Source organism: Gallus gallus, chromosome 1 (assembly GCF_016699485.2).
Source record: "Gallus gallus isolate bGalGal1 chromosome 1, bGalGal1.mat.broiler.GRCg7b, whole genome shotgun sequence".
NCBI classification, from domain to species: Eukaryota; Metazoa; Chordata; class Aves; order Galliformes; family Phasianidae; genus Gallus; species Gallus gallus.
Genome location: NC_052532.1, coordinates 190156913 through 190179672, shown reverse-complemented (window position 1 = coordinate 190179672; position 22760 = coordinate 190156913). Strand labels below are relative to the sequence as shown.

At 41.9% G+C, this 22760-nt stretch overlaps 3 protein-coding genes and 1 long non-coding RNA gene across 14 annotated transcripts in view; 3 read left to right on the top strand and 1 right to left on the bottom strand.

Moving 5' to 3' along the window:
• SYTL2 (synaptotagmin like 2) overlaps positions 1-10504 on the top strand; it is a 53007-nt gene extending 42503 nt beyond the window's left edge. For 4 of the 6 annotated variants that reach the window (XM_040647155.2, XM_424045.8, XM_025146920.3 and 1 more), the window contains 9 exons: positions 279-373; positions 3693-3812; positions 4717-4886; positions 5261-5363; positions 5694-5864; positions 6261-6339; positions 7379-7478; positions 8227-8432; positions 9275-10504. In XM_040647155.2, the coding sequence (XP_040503089.1) occupies positions 279-373; positions 3693-3812; positions 4717-4886; positions 5261-5363; positions 5694-5864; positions 6261-6339; positions 7379-7478; positions 8227-8432; positions 9275-9420 (1190 nt within the window). In that variant the 3' untranslated portion in view covers positions 9421-10504. The remainder of the gene's footprint in view (positions 1-278; positions 374-3692; positions 3813-4716; positions 4887-5260; positions 5364-5693; positions 5865-6260; positions 6340-7378; positions 7479-8226; positions 8433-9274) is intronic. The other 2 variants (XM_040647156.2, XM_025146921.3) reach the window with 1 other exon arrangement.
• Positions 9840-16243, bottom strand: LOC121106753. Of its 2 annotated transcripts, none has more exons than XR_006931849.1 (2): positions 16137-16243; positions 9840-12354 (listed from the first exon to the last, which is right to left on the bottom strand). It is a non-coding gene; the product is annotated as an uncharacterized LOC121106753 (long non-coding RNA). The 2 variants fall into 2 exon arrangements; XR_005839724.1 differs by lacking the exon at positions 16137-16243 and adding an exon at positions 12773-13045.
• On the top strand, positions 11872-14229 carry CCDC89 (coiled-coil domain containing 89). The gene is made up of 2 exons (XM_424044.8): positions 11872-12043; positions 13041-14229. Exons 1-2 carry the CDS (start codon positions 12000-12002, stop codon positions 14095-14097), a joined length of 1101 nt encoding a protein of 366 aa, XP_424044.4. The 5' UTR covers positions 11872-11999; the 3' UTR covers positions 14098-14229.
• On the top strand, positions 16111-22724 carry CREBZF (CREB/ATF bZIP transcription factor). 5 transcript variants are annotated; one of them, XM_046902728.1, is made up of 4 exons: positions 16111-17432; positions 17521-17598; positions 18920-18990; positions 19539-19931. In XM_046902728.1, exon 1 carries the CDS (start codon positions 16120-16122, stop codon positions 16972-16974), a length of 855 nt encoding a protein of 284 aa, XP_046758684.1. In that variant the 5' UTR covers positions 16111-16119; the 3' UTR covers positions 16975-17432; positions 17521-17598; positions 18920-18990; positions 19539-19931. The 5 variants fall into 5 exon arrangements, with proteins under 5 accessions (XP_046758684.1, XP_025002694.3, XP_015136282.4 ...); XM_025146926.3 differs by lacking the exon at positions 19539-19931 and adding an exon at positions 21586-22724 and having other exon boundaries at positions 16111-17598; XM_015280796.4 differs by having other exon boundaries at positions 16111-17598.
• The last annotated feature ends 36 nt before the right edge of the window (positions 22725-22760 follow it).

Here is a 22760-nt window from a genome sequence, read left to right as displayed (position 1 = left end):
AACTTTCAGCACTCAGGATTATCCATTGTCAAGCAATAAAAACATTTTATCTTCTGACAGATGAAGTTTTGTGGCCAGAGTTACAGGAGATTTCAAACTAGATCCTTCCTAACGGTAGCATCTCTAAGTTCTGGAAGAAAGTTTACAACTTAGATGTAAGGTTTTCTGTGCATGTGCATGTATTTCATCTGAGGTTGTTTGTTTATAACCGTGCCCTGCTATGGAATCTCACTCTGGATGTACAAGCTTTTTTAAAAATTTGAATTGCTGCTCTTTAGTCTCCACAGTGCCTTCACAGCCTGATAAGCCATTTTCCAATCCTGAAAAAGTCAAAGGACTGAGCAAGTCCGTACCGTCATTCGTACAGGAAGAGGTATGTTACATCTCTTGAAGAACTGTAATTAAAAATTTTGATTGCTGTGGCATTATGCATTTGCCAAATAGTATTTTTCAGGCTCTGCCAAGTCAGTTTACTACTTGCTCATAGCATGTAACTGTTTGCAGTATATCAGGATGATCACAAGTAATCTGTAGCTTATTAACCTTTCAGACACTTTAAAAACTTTTATTCCTACTGTACAGCTCTACATAAAGAGTATGTTTTATCTAGGAGGTTGAAGCATAGTGAATGTTAGCTGTTATTCCCAAAGGCAATTTCTAATCTTAAAATAACAGGTCTTTTATCTTCAGAACATGCATACATGAATATATTTGTTTTGTTCAGAGCCTAAAGTTTTTGAGTGAGTGTATAAGACTATACGTAATGGCACCATCTGGTGACCCTTCTCAGAGGGGTAGTAGTTTGGGATGGAGGCTCAGGTACGAGGCTCTCTAAATGAAAGCTCAGTATTTCCAGCAATGTCTTTGTAAATCATTTAAATTATTATTTAATGTAATTAACTCAGTATGATTTGTAAGAGTATGGTGTGGGCCATGGAATAAGCTCTGAGGCCATGTTCATAGCTCCTAAAATGACACCAAAGTTTGAAAAAGATAAGCTATTGGAACCTGGCCTGTGCGTTCCCAAACAGTCGACAGAGAAAGGTGTTGAGACTGTATTTAAACCAAACACCAATCTCCAACATAAATGTCTAAAATAGGTAGCTCTGTAGATAACAGAATAGAATCATAGAATCTTAGAATCTCCAAGGTTGGAAAAGACCTCCAAGATCATCCAGTCCAACCATCCACCTACCATCAATATTTCCCTACTAACCCATGTCCCTTAGTACAACATCTAAACATTTCTTGAACACCTCCAAAGACAATGACTCCACCACCTCCCTGGGCAGCCCGTTCCAGCGCCTGACTACTCTTTTGGAGAAGAAATTTTTCCTGTTATCAAGCCTGAACCTCCCCTAGCACAACTTGAGGCCATTCTCTTTCCATTGGAAACATCCAAAATGTGTTGATACAATTTTAATTAGTCTTACCTGAAGTGCAGAACTTGAACACAAAGACACATTTAGTGTCTATGAATTACACCTTATTTAAAGATGCTATAAAATTACAACACCCTAATGTCTCTTCTCAGAGAAATGCACAGGAAATATTTCTTTATTATACATTTATTATTATTAAGGGTTATTTTAACACTGCAGGATGGACCAATTGGATTAATATTTCAAAATTGATATTAGAGTTGGGATACCAAACAAGAAATGTATAACTGGGGGTCTAAAAGCAACCAGTTACAGCATCTGTGAGAAACCAGTTAAGAAACTTATTTTTGTGGGCTTTGAATGAAGCAGTCTCTTAAATATGGGGAAGCAAAAAGACTGTGTATAGTTGATTTGTCACAGTAGAAAGTTCAAGGAGGCTTCCTTTTGCTAGTCTAAGAAATTCACTACCCAAATCTGTTTACACTGCCCCAAACTTATTTTTAAAAGGTTGCGTAATACCTTCAGTGCTGTGTCTGATGACCCAAGACACTCATGCAAACACACATACATACACACATGCATATATTTTATAAGAGTCTATCTACAAATATACATATGCAAATATAAAGTGTGTATCTATAAGATTGCATGCACATGTAGCATATGCTGGTTCTGCTTTCAAGTCCATTATCACCTGTTTAAATCCAGTGAATACGAAGCATGAAACTGGTGAATGCATAACATAAATCTGATAGAAATAAAAAGTTAGAAATAAACATTAAAGACAGCATGTAATTGTAAACTTAACACTTGTTGCTATGCACTGGTACAGAATTATTTTAAGAATAGTGAATTCTTCTGATGAAGAATTTCTATGAAGAAACCATTATCCTTCTGCCCAAGCCTAGAAGTTAAGGGTTCTCTACTTGTAAACAGTAACATCATCCTTAAATAACATTTTGAGTTACCTTTAAAAAAATAAATAAACATCACATGTAGTGCATTCTGGAGGCATGCAGTCACCCCCCAGTAATCAATAATTCCTTATCTCTGAACATCAGACATTTCAAAACTTCGATGAGATGACCATTCCCATTCAGAGATCATGCTTAGTTGATTAATTAAGGACAGGGCTGGCAGTGAACAGAGCTGGGCTTAGTCCCGTAGCTTCTGAAGACTTGTTGCATGCCAAATAACTAAAATGATCTTAGGCAAATGTATGTCCCTGTTTAACAAGAGGGCTTAGGATTTTCCTGTCTTTTTCAAACAGTGAATGTAACACCCTGGGCCAATTATCCACCCTGCTTAACTGTCACTTTGGTCCCTGGATTTATTTTGGCCAGCCCCAAGTAGCACACTCAAACAATTTCTCTTTCAAGGAGCCCTGCATAGTGTAGATGGCAGTCCTTGTCTATGGCCTCAAACCCGGGGAACAATCCTGGTCTGCTTTTACTTAGCAGCATAGATATAGCCAGAAGAACTACGATCAGTGAATGCTTATGGAGACTTATTCAAAAGTTTATATGCTAAATACTTATTTCTGCAGATATTCTTAATGTGTGTAGAAATTGTTGTTAGTGTCCATTTGTTGGTAGAATATCAATGACAGTGATTCATCTGCGTAAAGGAAGGGGGGAAGCCTTGTACATTGTTGACATATGGAAGACATCAAGGAGATGATGCATTTTATAGCAGCTTGCATAGGAAAGCTTATGTGGAAAGAAACATAAAGTCTTCTGTTCAGTGATGGCATGGAGATGTCATGAGTGGGGTTGTAAGCACACTGCTGATGATGACCAAGTAACCCAAAACTGCAGTTTCTTGACGTAAAAGCAGTTGCTTGCTTGCTGTGTTGCAAAATAAGTATTTTTTCAAAAGCCATTTACTTTATGCGGTGCTGTTTTACTGTGCATGTTACCTTGCAACTAACTGCCTTAAAGGAACGGGAGGATTGATGGTATTTTCTGTATAACAGAAAGGGACTGGTGAAAGACCTGAGCACTATCACTTGCAAAAGTTTATGCGCAGCATAGTGAAGTAGAGAAGTTGAGTTTAATTGGCCCAATAAAATTAACTTTGTATTTTCCATTGCTATTTGAGATTTAAGAAAAACCAAAACAAACAGTTGCATTATTGCTTTAAAAATGTTTTAGTGTACGCTTTCTGTTAGAAAATTTAAATTGTAGTTTTCAAGTCCCAATCTGCATTATTAAAATTGGTTTCCTTTTTTATTTATTTTTATTTTTTTTTTATTAAATGTTCCTTGTAACAACAAAGAACACAGACTTTCTTTCTGTGATGTTTTTGTAGAGTGATGACAGAGAGACAGATACAGCATCAGAAAGCAGTTATTCCTTTGGCAGAATCAAGAAGAGTCCCAGCTCTCTAACCAATCTTAGCGGTTCTTCTGGCATGGCCTCCTTATCCTCTGTATGTACACAAAAGCCTTGTTTTAATGACACTTTATTTTTGCTAATCTCTTCAGAATTGTTTTGGCTTCCTTCTTCCTCTTCTATTACTTTCCCTGGCATCTGTCTCCTTCCTTCCCTCTCTCTGCTCTTCCTGTTATGTGAACCTTTGTTGGAATTGCCTTTAAAAATAAAGATTATTTTTATTTTTTGTTTTCTAGTAGTGTACTGGAGCTTGCTTGGGGTCCCACTCTACAGCGTACTCTATGAGCACTACACAAAGAGGCTTTTACAATAACAGCTTAAAGTTGTAACAACAGTGGGGAAGAATTTATGTAGAATGCTTAGAAATGGATTAAGGGGTAGACAATATTGCTATGTGGGGTGAACTAGATAACCAATTTTAAGGGAAACAAACAAACAAAAAACATACATTCTATTTCTACCTGCCCAGGGTTTAATTTTCAAGTATATTTTCTTTTGGCACCTAATTCAGGTACATAAAGACTGTTGATTTCTTTGGTATTTTCAGAAGGTATGTTGTCCTAAAGTTTTAGGTTCTGCTTTCTGCAAAGATAAGCTGAAGAGATATAATATCTCAAGGATATGACCTCACACAATCTCTAGACGTATATAGCATCCTGTCATTTTTTTTTACTCTGCCTCAGTGCAATAAATGAGTTCTTCTGTTGTTGTTGTAGAAAACTTGGCCTAACACCTTTTAAGATTCACAAATAACATTCTTCCTTTTGCTAACCTGCTTGCTAAGGAACTTGTATAATAGTGTCTGCTATATTTCATAATTACATCCGAAGGGTCATAGTTAATTTCTTTATTGTCTGAATCCTGAAAGTAACTTCTGCTCACTTGAAGTATTTGGTAGAAATGCAAAGCCAGAAAATTTTTTCTCCTTGTGTGTGATACAGGTGAGCGGAAGCTTAATGAGTGTCTATAGTGGAGACTTCGGCAGTGTTGATGTGAAGGGAAACATTCAGTTTGCTATTGATTATGTAGAACAACTGAACGAACTCCACATTTTCATCTGCCAGTGTAAAGACTTGGCAGTTGCAGATGTCAAGAGACAGCGTTCAGACCCGTAAGTAAAAACAGAGAATATTTTCTTCCTTGTGTAATTTTTACTTTTAGTATGCAGATGAGAACTGTATTTTCTTTCCAGCAAACACGTATGATGGAGTAAACAACCAAATAAGTGGAGGCTATAACATGCATTACATGTTTTTCTACTCTGAACTGAATATAGAATTGCTGTATAAATTGTTACATACATTAACGTGGGAAGCTCAAACTTCTAGGAATATGAAATTCTATTTTAAATTTTAAGTTCCAAGATTAAAGGGAACTTAGTTAAGTGGGTTTCTTTCATTTTGAAAGTAAATGCTTGTATATTTTGGAATAGGAAGTTGGAAGGGTTGTTTTCTTGCCCCTATTACCAATCTGTTTACATTTTAGGTATGTGAAGACCTACCTGCTTCCAGAGAAATACAAGCTGGGCAAACGGAAGACCTCAGTGAAAAAGAAAACTTTTAATCCAGTCTTCAATGAAATACTGCGGGTATGTAAGAAACACAGATAAGGCATGAAGTAGTAGAAGAAATTCTAACTTTCCAGATTCACATGCTCTCAAAACAGATATTTGTGTTAAGATGGATTGCTCCACAGGCATACCTATGCTTATAGTATACTCTCAATATAGCATTGAGAACACTGACTGTTGTGTAATACTTGTAAACAAACTCAAGCTACTTAGGAACTTAAGATTTGAAATATTAAAATATGAGGAGAGTTTTGAAATTAAGTGAGCAATTACATATGTTATAAACTCAGACACATTTTCTCTAACTGTGTCACTTTCGTTTTCCTCTTCATTTCTCCCTTCTGGCAGTACAAAATTGAGAAAGATCTCCTAAAGAACCAAAGCCTTAATATCTCTGTCTGGCACAATGATACCTTTGGGAGGAATAGCTTCCTTGGTGAAGTGGAGCTGGATTTAGGAACTTGGGACTGGAATGATAAATCCAACAAGCAGATCAACTGGTTTCCGCTCAAGCCTAGGGTAGGTTATTAAGGATGGGTTAGCTGTTTTATATTTTCTGCTGTGTATGTGAAAGACCAAAGCATTCTTTATTTAGGCCTGATCTGTGTCTTCTGTGTTTTTTTCAATGCAAAGAAGTGAGGTGAATATGAAGAAGTGACACATACTTATGCCTTTTTACAAGATAACTGCTGCTGAGGCTGATTTCTAGATAAGACAAAATATTCCTACAGAAGTGAGTTTATGAAGTGCGCTTTTCATTGCACAAGGAATAAGTTTCTTATGTACCACTTCTAAGTACACAACAATGGAAAAGAAGTGCTCTCGAGGGCTTTTGATCTCTCTGGGGTCTTGTCCATCATTTTTGTGTGTGTGAACTGTAGTGTTTGAGATGTGTGTTTTTTCCTTAAATTTCAGACTTCAACGATGGCTTTCGAACTGGAAAACAGAGGGGAGATGAAACTAGCCCTCCAATATGTTCCACAACCTGTTGGAGGTATGCATTGCTTCTTGGAGTTTGCCAGGCATTTGGAGTTTTAGTTGGGGGCAAGGGGCAGGTTGGGTGATGTCCTGGTTTTATCAGTATTCTCTATCATGGCACCATGTGGCAAGCTGTCTGATGCTTAAGGACAGTGCTGGGTGCACTTTCTGTGTGTTGTGCTTCTAGCAGACTCAGGTATTCCACGTGAGTTCAGGCTCTGGGAGACGTGATCTTCCAATTCCAGGTGAGGGGGAAGAGCTCTCAGCTTTTCCAGGAGGCCAGCTGTGAGAACCTGCCAATAAAGACTAGGACTGACTGACTCCCCCTCCTCCCCTTTATTTTTGGTTTTTTTTTTCCTTTATTATTCATAACTGTCATGTATTATTTTACATTCCATTTCATAAATTAGTTTTCCCTAATCTCAATGAGGTTTTTTTTGCTCTAACTTTCCTCCCTTCTCCCAAGGGGAGAGAGGGGTGTTGTGTGATCAACACTTCAAACTGAAACAGGTTGGGGGTAGCTATATAACACTTTTCAACAAATTCAGATGTCTTGTTTTCAAATATATAAGTATCTTTTTTTCCTAGAGGATTAGTTCACTCTGGCCACGAATTCAGCTTGAGGATCACTTCAGGGTCTTCTATTATTTTTATGTTCCTACAGAAGAAATTACCTGATTGCTGTAGTATTAGATGTACAGTCTAGTTAATCCAGTCTGTATGCTTACGTTTTGTTTTCTCTCTAACAGTTTTGGAGATTATGAAATCATCAGACAGTTGCTGTGATTTGTTAAATAAACAATTACAACACATTATGTTCAAGCGATACTGGAAGTAGCTGTATGATCTTCTAGGTTGTTCTTGCCTGTCAATTTACAACTGCCAGGCCTGACATTGAAGCTAGGTCATGTCTTCAATCCAGGCAGCCAATCAATAAGAATCAAATATATTAAGAGCACAGAGGAGTTCATTTGAAAGCGTAAGCAATGGTAAAGGCTACACTAGGTACCTACAAAGATTAATCAGAGCCAGGATTTTTTAATGTCATTTTACAGGAAAGAAGATTCTGTCCACTGGTGAGGTCCACATCTGGGTGAAGGAATGCCATGATCTTCCTCTTCTGAGGGGCAACAGACTCAACTCTTTTATTAAGTGGTAAGAACTGTAGTTGAAGTCATCAAAAATGGTGGCACAATAATGCCACTGTTATTTCTAATCTTGCCTTCAATTTTCTACGTTTAAATAAAACCACAAATACTTAATTACTTTCTGATTTTTCTTTATTGTAATGCAAATTGTCCTGCAGGGCTTGTAACTTCAAGATGCTATGTATTTACTAGCAAGTAAAATGTACTGGGAGAACTTTCTTAGTAGTCACACCCTTTCATTTCAACTGCTTAGCTTGTTGGTGGAAGGGCTACTCAGATTTAAGTGAAGTCTTGTGTCTGGTATAAGTTGTATTTAAACAAAGAAGGCTTGTGCAAGAGTATGCTTTAGTTTACTAAATCAGCGGAGAAGATAGAAGTGAGAGGCACAGCTGTATTTCTTCCTTCTTCCTCTCTACAAACTGATTTAAAATGTAAAGAGGAGATAGCAAGATGGTTGGGAAATCTCTGGCAGTAGCAAAAAGGTTTCAGCATCATTAGTGACAATCCAGCAAACAAACTCACTTGTGCCTCTTCCCTTCCATCTTCTGAAGTATGAGTGGATATATCCAATTCTTGGAAGGGACTGAGAACATGACCTTTGATTTTATCTCCAAGATGCTGAACCATTTTATCTTCAGCTGCTCTGTAACATGCAAAGAGTGTTAAACAGTAGTTTTTGTTTATGGAATACATTTAGTGCCAGTTACACTGTTAACCTGCAGTGCAAACTGACAGTGTTTTTTTTCTTTCTGAAGTACAATTCTTCCAGATACCAGCAGAAAAAGCCGCCAGAAAACAAGAACAGTGTCAAAAACTACAAACCCAGTATTTAACCATACCATGGTCTATGATGGTTTCAGACCAGAAGATTTGAAAGAAGCCTGCATAGAACTCACAGTTTGGGATCACAACAAACTTGTCAACCATTTTCTGGGAGGTCTCAGGATAGGCCTTGGAACAGGTACTAGAAATTAATAGATTAATCCTTAATTTACAAAATCGTCTTTTCTTTCTATCCTTTCCCTTTCCATTTCTTCCTAAAATAAAAAAAAAAAAATAAAAAAATAACAGCCTTCCAGCCATTTATTTACTTAAGAGTTTCATTCAGTGAGTTATCTGTACTTTTTCACAGATCCTGCCTTGTCCAATACTACTCCCATTTACGAGTTAGAACAAATGTAGTAGAAATAAACCTTTGTCCATACATCATACCTGGTATGAAGTACAAGAATATGCTATTCCTGCACCCAGAATCTTGATAACATATCAGAAACTTGTGCATGCAAAAACTACATAGGTGGTGTAGGATCAGTATTGGGTGGAGATAAAAGGATAGATTGGGAATGTTTGATAAGATTTGAAGATTTTGGATATGGAAACTTATAAATGCAAAGATGCTCTTTGCAGAAAGGCAGTGTGAGATATGCAGATAGACCTGCATGTTTTTCCCAGTCGTCATACTATGTCCCTTTCTGGTCTGAGGAAGGACAATGCATTTACAGTCTTTCAAAGCAAGAGCAAGAAAAAATGAATTCTCATATGGTTCAGCAGGATAACCTAAAATACAAGTGAGGTCAGTAAACATCAAACTTAGTGTTAACAACTGGAGAAAGATAATGCAGTTTGTGTACAGAATTGTCATTAATTGCATTTGATGGTATTGTTCAACCATAAAAATAATAGAATTAGATCTTGAAAGCACTACCTGAGGAGGTGAAACTGTTTGAGAAGACAGGCAAATTTGATTGTCAGCTCTCAACTTTGCATAATATTAAGTGATTAATGTTTCTGACATCGTTCTAGGCAAAAGCTACGGAACTACAGTGGACTGGATGGATTCTACTTCAGATGAATCTGCCCTATGGGAGAAGATGATAAAGTCGCCCAACACATGGGTGGAAGATACACTACCTCTCAGGATGCTAATGGTTGCAAAACTGACAAAATAAGGGCTTTCTGATTGCTAGCAGCACAAAGAATTCTTGGGAGTGGAATTAAAAGGTGTGGTGGCGAAGCTTGGAAGAGGAGCACAATAGCTCCATTCATAGTCTGTGTTCTGTAGCTGTTCTGTTTCTGTGCTATCAAATGCCACTTCATATTTCAAGCTAAACTTCTGCCTGCAGATCTATGCAAATTTAAGGGGCTAGTTCTTATTCACTGAAAATATACTCAAGTAAGAGTGCACTTAGCAACTGAGTGGTAGAGGAATCTGTGATACCTGAATACTTGTGTTGCCTAATTGAAGCTTATTCCTTAAATCTAAATTGCCAGCCAAAAAGAAAAAGAAAAAAAAAGTGAGTAAACTTTGCACTTTCTGGATTGTTTGTGAGGTGTTGATAATGACTGAATAGCAACAGGTGGCATTTTGTTCATGCTCCTCAGCATCTGTCTACAGCTGAACCCTCATTATGCTACATTGGATCTCTCCAGCAAGGACTGCAGAACGTTTTTTTTAATAAGTCCTGTTATCTGTGGTTGTACTTTTATATGGTATAGAAGTTGCTTCTATAATGGAAGAAGCACTACATGAACTGAAACTGTTGATATCATATTCTGCAAGGTGCAGAGGACTGTTAATTCCAGTTTACTAGGAAAAATTAAGTAAGTTTATAAAGTTTGCTTATACATTTGTTCATCACCTTGCTAATAAATCAACATTACTTTCAAATGCTGAAGGCATCGCAGTCAAACTTCTTCATTCAAATGTTACTCTAAAGGATCTATACTTGCCATTTTTAATGATGATTAAAGTATTGGGTGTTTATTTTGTAAAGTGTACTCATTATCTGTACCTGCATCTGTTACCTTGTTTTGCCAAAAGTCATTCCAAAAGTCATTTCTCTGTTCTTCAGCGCCACCGTTAGGAGAACGCTGGGATTACGGCAGTCCTCGTTTAGAGAGCTCTGCAGCACATGAAATGGGATAGGGATTTATCGCTTGTAGAAATGCATGCCACTAAAGGAAGATAAATACATAAAACACAAAGTGTATTGCTTTTAAAAAAGAAATAAATAAAAGCAGCCTTAAATTGAATTAAATCTAAATAAGAATTTGTTTCTTAAAACTCAATGCTTTGTTAGCTATTCAGTATGAGTATGCAATGTAATGAAATATAGGTGGAAAATGCTTCTGAAATGCATGTTTATTTGCAGTAACTGCAAGGATCTAGAGGTTGGTAAAATCCTGCATCTAAGATTAGGGAGGAAAAAAATGGCTCTCCACAGCGTCAAATCAGTTGCTTAATTTAACCATGAAAATGTAAATGCTCAGACTCTTTGGTATTTGTTGTATGCCATGAATGGGAAAAAGGAAAGGTGCTTTTCAACCTGCTGGGAACACCCATTCCTTCATCAGCTGGGCAGTCTGGAGACTACAAAAAGAGCTGTCAGTCTCCATCCCTTATTGCCTCAGCTGCTTTGGATGAGGTAAGTAGCTGGTACAGATTGCATTTTGCTTTTCTGGAATCACCACCCATTCAGGGGAGGCTATCTGAGAACACAGAAGCAAAGTAACTGCTGCCCCGTTTAAGTACAGATACGTTGTTCTGAAGTGTAGTATGCACACTGGCTCATATAAGAACAATCATCTGTTTATGTCTGGCAGAAACCTCTCTATTTGTAATCACTGACTACAGGATTTCATTTTCACCTTAAAAAGTGGCTAAAAAACATGACCAACAACTTAAGAGGTATATAATTTTTTGTTGCTTTGTTTCCTATGAAGCTTAAACGCATTGCTGTGCCAAAATAGCCTGGGGACCTCAGCTCAGAGATGGGGTCTTGAGGCTTTAGATTTGCAGGCAAGTGCTGTGTAATCTCCTGCATTCTATACTTTACAACATTTCAGGAGTTAAAAAGTTAATTGCTAGAAAAACAAAACTCTGACAATGTTAATCATCTTGGTATGTGTGAGATGCCATAGAAAATCTCCTTTTGTCTCAAAGATTGCTGTGGAATGCAAGGACAGCTGGAGGCATCTCTACCTACACAGGGGTGTCAGGAACAAGGAAGATAAGGGGAAGGTCTCAACGCCTGTCACATTCTGGGCTACTCTTTAGATGTGGTGGCTTGCTGTGGCATGAAGGCCCTGGCTTCTCTGATACTGATAAGCCTGCACTGGACTGTTGCACCTGTGTCGGATGTGCTGACTATGGGCAATCCAAGAACCAGACTGTGTGTGTGTATATATATAAAAGTATATAAACATATATATACATATATACATACGTATATATATTATATATAAGGACTCCACAAAACCAGGAGTTTTTTGAACATCCTTGGAAGCGCTAACAGCATTTGTTTGCTAAGAACTACTCCCATTTACTTCCACGACTTCTGGATGAAGGCAGGATTCTGGAGTGACCCATTCAGACTTGCATTGCCATGGACACAAGCCCCATGCTAGGAGTGTCAACAAACAGGCCAAGGAAGGAAAACACCTGGCAACAGAAAAGATTTGTCCTCCTAAGCCCCTCTCTCTGTTGTTTTTCCACTGGATAGGCTCAGCCTTTTAGTCTTTCCCTGTTATGGCTGCATGTTTTGGCAGGAATCAAAGCAGCAGCAGCGGAAGGTGAGTACCCAGAAGTGGCATCCCTGCAGTCACAGCTTGGCACCTGTCCAGACTTGGCAGGCTTGGGTTCATTTTTGCTGGATGTTGTTCTTCATCCTTCCTTTACTCCTCTAAGGAACTTTCCCTATGCCTTATCTTTTCCCCCAGCCAAGGCACAGGAGGTCTCAGAGCTTGATTATCAGCAGGCTATTTCACATCTTGTCGTTGCAGGTCTGCATCTGAAAGTTGTACTTCAGTTTTAGATAAACTTCAGTTTCATCCATCTGGGCAGCACTCCATATGATTAGGCACTAATAATGGTGGTGGCGCTGCTGTAATATAAATATATTTAGATGAGAAACCAGACTCAGCAAATCAGCACCAACACTCAGATAAGGAACCTTCTCTCCAGGCACTATCTTTATTGTTGTGCATTCAGTAATTATTACCATTGAGTATTTTTTGTTTGTTTGTTTAAATTCATAAATCTCTAAGCAGAGTGTAAGGCTATTATTATTTTTAATGACTAATATACTATCAAAACAATAAAAATCAATTTGAGGATTGAACTGACTCTCTATGTTCTACTTACATTTATAACTCCAGATCTGCAGGAGAAAAAAAAAAAAAGGCAGAGGAAAAGGATTGATAAGGAATTATTTACAGCTTTAACATTTACTGGCTTTTTACCTAAATGTAACAGTGCTTCTTATAGCTCAAACAAACAGTGCTTTGAGAAGGAATAATTACCAGATTAGTAATTGGCAAATGAATAGCCTCGTGTAAATACCAAGCCTACAGTTCTTTGCTTTTGCATCGTGAGGTCTGGTGTCCTCCTTTTCAGTCTGCTTGTCTTTGAACTGGGGTCCACAGAGGCAGGGAGGGCTGCAGGGCTGCTCTTGGTTTTGGGATTCCCTGTCCAGCAGCTTAGTGCCGTGCTGGGAACGCTTCAAACCTGCTGAATGTCACTAAGAGAAGTGGTCTCTATGAAATGTTGTTTCATCTTTGTGCGTGACAGTGTCTCCATGGCCCATGAGGATGGAGAGGCAGTGGTGGCCAACCACACAAGTGATGCGGAGATGGGCAAAGATACCGAAGATCCAACAAAAGGCACACAGACACTCTGTGGGAGCCCTGAGGAGAAGAGAGAGAAGGCTCTGCTACGGGCACGCCTGGAAGAGCAGCATCGCCTTATCTGTATCCTGAAGAAAAAAACAGATGATGCACGCAAACGCTGCAAGAGCCTGGAGCAGCTCAACATGGAACTGGAGAAACTGAGGCTAGAGGATGCTGTGAAACTAAAAACTCAGACCCAGCGGATTCAGTACTTGGAGGATTTGGCCAACAACCAAGAAAAAATGATCTACTCCAAGGATGAGCAAGAGAAACAGAACACACAGCTGAAGGAGGAAAACCAGCGCCTGCAGCAGGAGAACAAAACCCTCTTCAGCCAAGCAGCGAAGGACAACGAGGCTGAAATGCTTCAGCTTGCTGCCCAGGCCAGAGAGCTCTTGCAGCAGCTGGATACTCTACATGAGAAATGTGCCTGGGAGAGATCCAGAGCCCAGCAGCTAGAAAAAGAGCTCCTGGAAGCTCAGAGCCAGCAAGCACATGCCTGTACCTTGGAGGTTGACTCGCTAAGACAACAGCTGCAGCGCCTACAGGAGGAGCACCAACAAATGGTGGAACAGCTAGAGCATGGAGAAAGCCAGCAGAAGGCTCATGATGCTGAGCTGCAAGCCAAGCTGGAGAGGGCAAATGAGGAGAAAGAGCAGCTACTGAACCTGGCCGCAGAAAGGGGCAAAGCTCTGCAAGAAAAGCAACAGGAAATTCTGCAACTGGGGAGGAAGCTGGAGATGGCAGAAAGAGCCAAATGGAGAGCAGAGAAGCACATTGTCAAAGAAGTGGCAGCAAACTACGGTCTGAAAGTCCAAGAGCTCCAGCAAGAGCTGAAAAGCAGCCAGCAGGCATACAGCAAGCTCTCGCTGCAGTTTGATGCTTACAAAAAGCACAGTATGGATTTACTGTCCAAAGAAAAAGCACTGAATGTCAAACTCCGTCACTTTAAGGCATAATGTCAGCTTTCTGCTCGATTCTTAGCAGGCGCCTCTACTGTACCACACCACTGATTTTGTGTTCCTGTTCATGCAGCCGTCTTCTAGCAGATCTCTGTAATGTACTTACAAGCTTAAATCCTTCTGCAAGAACTGGTCTGGAGCCTTTTTTTTTTTTTTTTTTTTTTGTTACAGTTTTTCATAAGAGCTCTATACCATTAAATCCTAGCAAGGGTTGTCAAAATAGACAAACCACATCAGATCTGTAAATCTGTAACATGAAAGATTAGGGGGGGGGAACTTCAAATGTGAATTAGATTTTATTTGGCCCTAGATTTTTTTTTTCCCAGAGATTTTTCTTTCTTTCTTTCTTTTTTTTTTTAAGCCAAAAGCACTTTGTTTTCCATAATGGACAAAACCTGAAACCCATACTCTTTAATGTTTGATTCTCTCTTGAAGTTCAAGAGATGTGGGATGCTTTAGAGGCATCTCTGGAGATCCAAGAATGGAATCCAACCTTGCAATGTCTGTGGCATGAACAGTTACGATCCAGAAACTTAGTGGGTCCAAACAGTAAAATCACTGAAGCTCAAGCAAGATATTACATGTAGTTGTTCTACAGCTTTCTACAGTTCTCTTAGTCTTATTTAATGCCAGTGTTATTTATATCCCTGTTCAACTTGAAGTAACAGATTCTTTGGGTGATTTCAGTTGTTTTCAAAGTAGGTTAAGGGTTGAGGTGGTACAAAACCTAAGGGCACAGGTCTGGCAATTTCTGACCAAAATCTTTCCATTTCTTGTCAGCACCATGGGACACCAAGGCTCCCCATGCTCTCTTGCCTCTCTCCCAGCTGAGAAGGTGGTTTTTGGCTGCTGAGTTTCAGCTCCTGAAGCCTCCAACACTCACCTCACAGTGTGCCAAATGGCACCCTGCAGCTGGGCTGCAGGCAGCTGCCAGGATTGCTCTCCAAGTTCTCATGACGTGAGTATGCCGTAGAGACTGACTTTTTACACAGTCTGATGCGCTGGGATGCATTAATAAGAGTGTGGACAGCAGGTTGAGGGAGGTGGTCCTGCCCCTGTGCTCTGCCCTGGAGAGGCCACAGCTGTGTCCAGTTCTGGGCTCCACAGTTCAAACAAGACACAGGGAACTGCTGGAGAGAATGCAGCAGGGGGCACAGAGATGATCAGGGCCTGGAACATCTCTTTATGAGGAAAGGCTGAGAGCACAGGGGCTGTTCAGCCTGGGGAAGGTTGAGAGGGGATCTTATCAATGCTTATAAATACCTAAAGGAAAGATGGAGCCAGGCTCTTTTCACTGGTGCTCAGTGACAAAACGAGGGGCGCAAAGTAGGAAAGGGATGTTCCATGTGACCACGAGAAAAAACTTCTTTACTGAGTGTGGCAGAGCATTGGAACAGGCAGACAGAGATGTGGATTCTGCTTCTCTGGAGATATTCAGCACCTGCCTGTATGCTTCCCTATGCGACCTGCTGCACTGAACTGGTTTTAGCCTGGGGATGGGCTCCATGTCCCCAGAGCTCCCTTCCAACCCTACGATTCTGTGATAGGGACAGGATAAGGGGGAACTGTTTAAAACTAAATGAAAGATTTAGATTTAGGTTAGGAAGAAATTATTTACACAGAGGGTGGTGAGGCCCTGGCACTGTTGCCCAGAGAGCTGTGGGTGCCCCATCCCTAGAAGTGCTCAAGGCCAGGTTGGACGGGCTCTGGGCAGCCTGAGCTGGTGTGGGGTGCCCAGCCCAACGCAGGGGTTAGGAGTGGATGTGCCTCAAGGTCCGTCCCAACGCAGCCATTCAGGCACTGTTAAACTCCCACACACGGACCCCTCTCCTCCACAGCCCCGCTTTCCCGCGCGCGGGCGCAACCCTGAGCCATTTCCTCCCCCTCCCGCCCCGGATCCCCTCACGTCCGCCGCTTCCCGACATACACCGCGGCACCGCCGCTCCGCGCCGCTCTCCCCGGGCCCCGCGGCCGCCGCCTGTCCCCCCCCCTCCTCCTCTCTCCGCCGCCGCCGCCGCCATGCGGCACAGCCTGACCCAGCTGCTGGCGGCCTCCTCGGGCGGAGCGAGCCCTTCGGGCGCCGCGTGGCCTCTCGCCGGCTCGGGGCAGGCTCCGAGAGGGCGGGATGGCGGCGGGGAAGGGGATCCGGGCGCGGCGCGGCCTAAACAACAGCAACAGGAGAAGGAGGCGGCCGAAGGCCCGCCGGAGGTGTGGGAGCAAGAGGACTGGTTCCCCGGGCTGGAGCTGGGAGATCTGCTGGAGGCGGCCCGGCCGGAATGGGACGCGGGCGCGGAGCTGAGCGGCTGTTTCTGCGGAGAAGCGGGGCGGGGCCGCAGGCGGCGGAGCGGCGGGGCCGGCAGCAGGCTGAAGGCGGCGGCGGCGGCGCGGCTGAACCGGCTGAAGAAGAAGCAGTACGTGCTGGGGCTGGAGAGCCGCCTGCAGGGCCTGGCTGCCGAGAACCGGCAGCTGCGGGACCGCAACCGCGGCCTCAGCCGCCGCCTGCGGGAGCTGGAACGGGAGAGCGGCTACCTGCGGGCCGTGCTGGCCAACCAGAGCGCGCTGGGGCAGCTCCTGAGCCGCTTGGCCGGGACGCGGGCCGGCGGGCTGCGCCTGGGCACCAGCCTCTTCAGGGACGGCCGCCGCCAGCAGCACCAGCAGCAGCAGCAGCCCCTCCGGGCCGGCGGCGACAGCGGCGACCACGACTACGCGCTGCCCAACGCGCGGCCGCCCGGCCCCGAACAGCCGCCGGGCGCGGAGCCCGAGGAGGAGTGGGCGGCCCCCGGCGGGATCTGCCTGCACGTGGAGCGGGATCAGGTGTCGGTGGAGTTCTGCTCCATCTGCGCTCGGCGAGCGGCCGCCTCCTTCAAAACGTAGGGTCCGCTACCCGCCGCAAGTACCGGCGGGGTGCTCGCCCCTCTGGGGCCTCGCGTCGTGGTGCAGAGGAAAGAAGGAAAAAAGTAACAGCGGTGCTGGGGTGGTGCTGGGGGAGATGCGGAGGAGGGGAAGCTGTCGCCTTCGGGTGACAAACGAACGCCGAGTGACCGCATCGGCCAAAGGCCGCGTCAGCCCGGCAGCGGTGTGAGCCGAGCGGTGCGCGGTGACGAGCGCGGTGGTGACGCGGAGCTGCCGGCACGGCCCGGCTCTGCACGCGCGGAACAGACGGTGCCGACCTGAGGCGGGACGGCGTGCGCGGGTCCGCCGTGCGGCTGCCAGTAGAGATAACGCTGACCCGGCCGGGTTTGTGTCAGCCGATGCCTAGCCCGCTTATCCCGACCAGCCGAAAATGCTTGCTTAGAAAACCAAAACCTTCGTTAAGACATCGTCACCGGACGGCAAGTAGTAACGATCGGCAAAAGAAAGCATGCGTATAAAATTGTGCTGCCTCTTGGTTATACGTTACTATTAAAACCTCTCTGACAGTTTCTCTTTTAGGTGCTTGCCCTGCCAGGCTCCGTTGTGTAGGGGTTAAAGAGCAGTCGTTTCCCACCTCGCAACCTGGTAAGGATCAATATATTCCCATAATGCGGTATCAGACAGCTTGCTTTGCTTGTGCCGGTCTCGTTCATGCGGTGACTGGTCCAGGAGATGGTATCTCTGGTCCCTGCCCTGCTGTGATGTTTCTGACTCCTAACTCAGTTGTGGAAAACATCATTCTGAGTAGCTGCTTTCTTCTTTTCCTTTTCTAAATCAGTATACACACAGTAGCCGGTCAGTGAGCTGCGTTTTGAATTAAAAGTAAATGCTTTCTGCCATTTGAAATAGGAATTTTCTATTGAACTATGAGCTGATGAGCTGGAAAAGGGAAAATAATGCTAATGATTTGACATTTACAGTCTTTTGTCACAGGGGAAGTCCCAAAAGATCAAGTAAATTGCTTTTAAATGAAAAATGTGACCAGGTGGTTAAAATACAGTCCAGTATTATGGACTGTAGGATCCATAGGATCCATATCCAGGATGCATAGTCCCTTTAGAATGTCCTTTCCTGCCTTTCTTTAATTCATGATGCAGAGCTTTTCCTGTTTGAACAGAACCTGAACACTGCTTACATCTGTACAGTGGAACCTTAATGTAGAGAAATCACTTTTTTATATAGAACTCCAGTCAGAACTATGGTTGGCATCATGCAGGGTCTCAAAGTAACTCAGCACCTCTCACAATCTCTGTGCCCATGCACACTAAAATTCCTTTGTTACTTCAGAGTAGCTTTACATTTTAAAGAACCTGCACGTATATGTATGTGCTTAATTTTACTGTAGAGATGTTAATTTAGCTTACTCTTACAGTATCCAGAAATCCATAACTTCATATAGTTCAGCACAGTTTGGAAATGAGCAAATATGTGACTAATTAATTGAAAAGTTCTTCCTGACTAACTGAGATAAAAGGAAAAATGTTGATGAACAGCAGCGTGTGTTCTCTGGTAGTAGTATTTATCCCCATCACACAGGATGAGCAGGTAGTTGTGTCCTAATGTTGAGGTGGCTTTTCTGTACGTCAGCTGGGGGAAAGACGGATTGTGAAAATGATAATATATGTAAAGTGAGGTTTCACAAAGAATAGATTTCCTTAAATTGGTCTCATCTATTAACTTCTTGAAGAAAATATTCTAATTAGTGTTTTGGAAGTCTTGTTTCTTAAAGCCTTAAATTTGGTATTTAAGGCTAAGAGGAAGGGTTGTCTCCCAGCAATTGGAACTGTTGGTACTACACCTTACCAAGTGCTCCTCTTTATGAAGAATATGATTTTTTCTTTGTGAAACGTCACTGTGTGATAAAGTATATGTATATTTAGCATCCTTGTTTTTCTTTATGCTAAAGTGGATTCAGCTGTGTTGGGGCAGAAGAGACGGGACCAGCTGCTGGCCACATTTCCTGCTTTATTTTAAAAGGTAGTATAAGAAATGAGAATAAAGAGGTAACAGGGCTTTTGCTGTCTTTGTTTAAACAAACAAACAAAAGAAGGTTGAATGCTGGGATTCATTAGCTGTCATTCGAGATGTTTTTTAGAAGACAGTATCCTAACCAAGCAGGTTTTCCTCCAGTGTTTTCAGAATTCCATCTGTTCAGGGTACACTGCCAGCACAAGAGAGACTTAAAATGTGCATTACTGCGGTGGCATTGGCAGGACTGTTCCAAGGTTCAGTCTTTAACTGTGAGACCTGCTGTAGGTGGTGGGTTCTGCCAGGACCGTCTCAAGATGTGTACTGACTGATATGCAACATGGAATTAGTGAGTTAGATTGAGCCTAGGTTGAATCTGCCTGGCTCAGGCTTCACAACCATGCTTCAGTTTGAATTTTAGTGTGCATGAGGAGAAGGGAAACAATAATGCAGCAAGTATGGGTTGTCACAGTGGCATTTCTACAGTCACTTCAGTGCAGAAGTTTATCTTAAGTTAAATATGCATTATTTCGTTTTGCATCACTGCAAACCATTAGGAGTCAGGGATCTCTGTTATGATGTTGTGAAGCTGCACATCACTCCGGTCATGAAACCACCCGTGAGCTGTGTCTGAGAGTGACTGATGTTCTGGTACACACAGTGACATATACCTGCGCAAGAACAAGGTCAAGTCCAAGAAAGTAAGTGGCTGCAGGCATATCTAGTGCCTACTGAATCATATTTAAACCAAATAGAGGGGAGGAGGTTATTTGAAACTAACCAACTGTATCATCTGTATGGTGTATTATTAATGTAGCTTTTTGAAGTGGAAGCCTTGAAATGACTTTTAACTTAATACTTGAAAATATACTGTAAATGTTTCTTTGTAATTACGTGCCATCCAGATGAGAATACGATATCGTAATAAAATCAGACTTGTTGATCTTTCAGTTGATGGGCTCAAATGTTGTCTTCATCTTTTTCTTCTCACTCATACCTTGCTTTAATTGAGTGCTTCATTACACAAAATGGGAATCAGAAAGGGGAAAATTCTGCTGCGTGGGTGATCTGATGGAACACGAGATTAAATGGATCAGCGCATCCTGAAGGAAGGTTCTTGCTCATCTGTCTTTCAAGTTACTTTGGGGTAAAGAAGAAACAAAGGCATTATTCCTTGAACCAAAGATAGAACTGTTCTTCAGCAATAACTGTTTTGTATTTCACAGCTGTTTCCCTTTATTAATGTGAATATGTCTAATCAGTAAGACAGGGAGGAGTGGAGTTCTTACCTTCCATAGGCTGCCATCTCCCTCCTTGCTGTCCTTACTAGGTTCTGAAGTTTGATAAATAGTCAATAACATGCTGTTAAGCAATAATGTTCCATCGTACTGTTATTTGTATGTTCAACACTAGGGTGAATGAAGTGTTAAAGTGTTCTGAAGGGACAGCATTTATAAAGCTCCAGAGTGAGCCATATGCTGCTGTGGCCTTTGATTTCTATTACTCTTAGATGCGTTATTTGTAAAGAGCACATAAAAGAAATGTGCTGGCTTTCAGTGCTGAACTGCCCAACTATGCTAAATTTTCCAGTATTTCTTCACCCCAAGGTCACCTGGAGCCTATTTAGAGTTCAGTAAGAAGCAATTTCATTCTTGGTTCTTTGGTAGTCTTTTACAGACAGCACATGAACTTTTCTGAAGAGCTTAGCAGCATCTGGAGGAACACCTAACTGCCCACAGACCTCTGTTCTCAAAAGCTAGCAAAGAGTTTCTCTGTGAGAATCAACAAAATTCCATTTGTAGCATTATATTTCTAAGTGTTTCAAGGATTTATTAGTTGTAGTAGATACTCAAATGGGTTGTGTTTAAAGAACACCCTGTGTAAAGCTGCACCATGGCAGTAGTGGAGTCTGCGTTTTTTCATCCAATTAATATGGGATATAGAGAGCTGGAGAAATAACACTGCCTCTGCTTACTGGCAGGAAGGTGCCAGGAGCAGGACTTGATGCAGGGGGATGTGGAATAAATGTAACACTGAGATTTGCCCTCCAAAATGAAAAACATACAAGATAAACACTAGAAAAGCACTGATTTTATCTTCACTTTTCTCTATAGCCAGTCCCTTAGCATCGTTCTGGTAGAGTTCAGCCTTAGACTTAAACTAATCACAAGTCTATCAGTACAGGCTATATATCATATGATGTGTAGTCTGTGACTGCCTCATTGCAGCTATGAAGGTAGCAGAAGGCATACAGATCAGACCCCAAGGAGTGTTGTTTTTCTACTGTTATACAGAATGCTCTCTACCTTCCATCCTAAAAGAGAATAGAAAACAGTTTGTCTTCGCTGAATCATTAAAAAACACAGCGTGCATTTTGATTAGTTGGAGAGTAATTACCACGTGAATTGATAGCAAAATAAAAACAGTGCGTGGGATGGAAGGAGGTTTTGAATACCACCCATAGTGTGAAGGTCTGCTGTCACTGTCAGCTAGATCTGGGTAAACGCTCAAGTAACCTCTGAACCATTCCTTTTCTTCTTAAAGACACTATTGCAAAGTAATAGCTTGAAATATTATTGTTCTTTTTTTTTGTTTTTATCACAGGTAAGTGGTTCTGTGAGTTAAAGTCTGATGATACAACTCCTGGAAATACCATCGTTCACTGCCTAGTAAAATATTTGTGAGAATCTCTAAAGTGGAGGATGATGAAGGTAAGGCTGGCCAAAACGTCCCCTTAGATGCAGGTCAGTGTGAGAACACAGGAATACTTCAGGCTAACGCAAAGTTGGCTTAGTTTTGCTAATAGCTGTTGCAGCTGTAGTGTCATTTTGCTGCTCTGCCTGTACAAATAAGGCCCCTGCTCCTGGTTATAGAGAAATAATAGCGTGGTAGCATGATTTTATAGCATGATTTTCCTGCAATAACAAGGCTGTAGATAAACATGAAACTAAAGGTACATTATTCATCAGTGTCAAACCTTGAATTTTTAGGAGAACCAATTAGGGGTCTTAATGCTGAATTCTTTATTTAATATATAAATCACTGTTTGCATCTCTGGGGATAGTAGAATTTAAAGAAAATGTATGTAGCTGCTGATCGGTAATATAGGTTTTGTAATGAAGACCATGCAGCACACTGAAATGATTGCTTTTGTAGAAAATCCCATTGTCTTCACCCAAAAAGATGTTAATACTGGTTCCAATACAGACTCTTGAAGAGCACTGCTTGCTGCTGGTCTCCTGTTGGACATCAAGCCTCTATAACATAGAGCTGTCAGGGTGAACACAGCCCTGACTCACAAAGCAGTCTGAACCACTAATTTCTAACTTGAGGATGCTGAGATAACACAGCAACAGCACTGGCCCTTTGAGGCCTCTCAAAATAGTTCATTGCTTCAGGAGAAGACCAATTTCAAGGTAAACTGGTTGGAAGACAGTTTGTTCCAATTAGGCTTTTTTTTGATCCCAGTGTAAATGCATGTTCTGGGAACTCTCTGACACGAGTATCACTCCTGACTGCTCTGTGATCATGGTGTTCCCTGCAGTTTATAGCTGTACCAGGTAACAGCCCAAACAAAATCTGTGACAGGAATTCTACTTTAGTGAAGTTCAGGGAGGAAAGTACTCAGATTTTGAGGAATCTCAAGAACAAAACCTTGCCTGATTTGTTTTTAAATATCAACATTATTTGCATTATTGTAATCTTATTTTTTCAATAAACTTACTTGCACATCTTCTGTAAAATGTAGAATCATCACCTTAGAGCGAAACCTTAAGCAT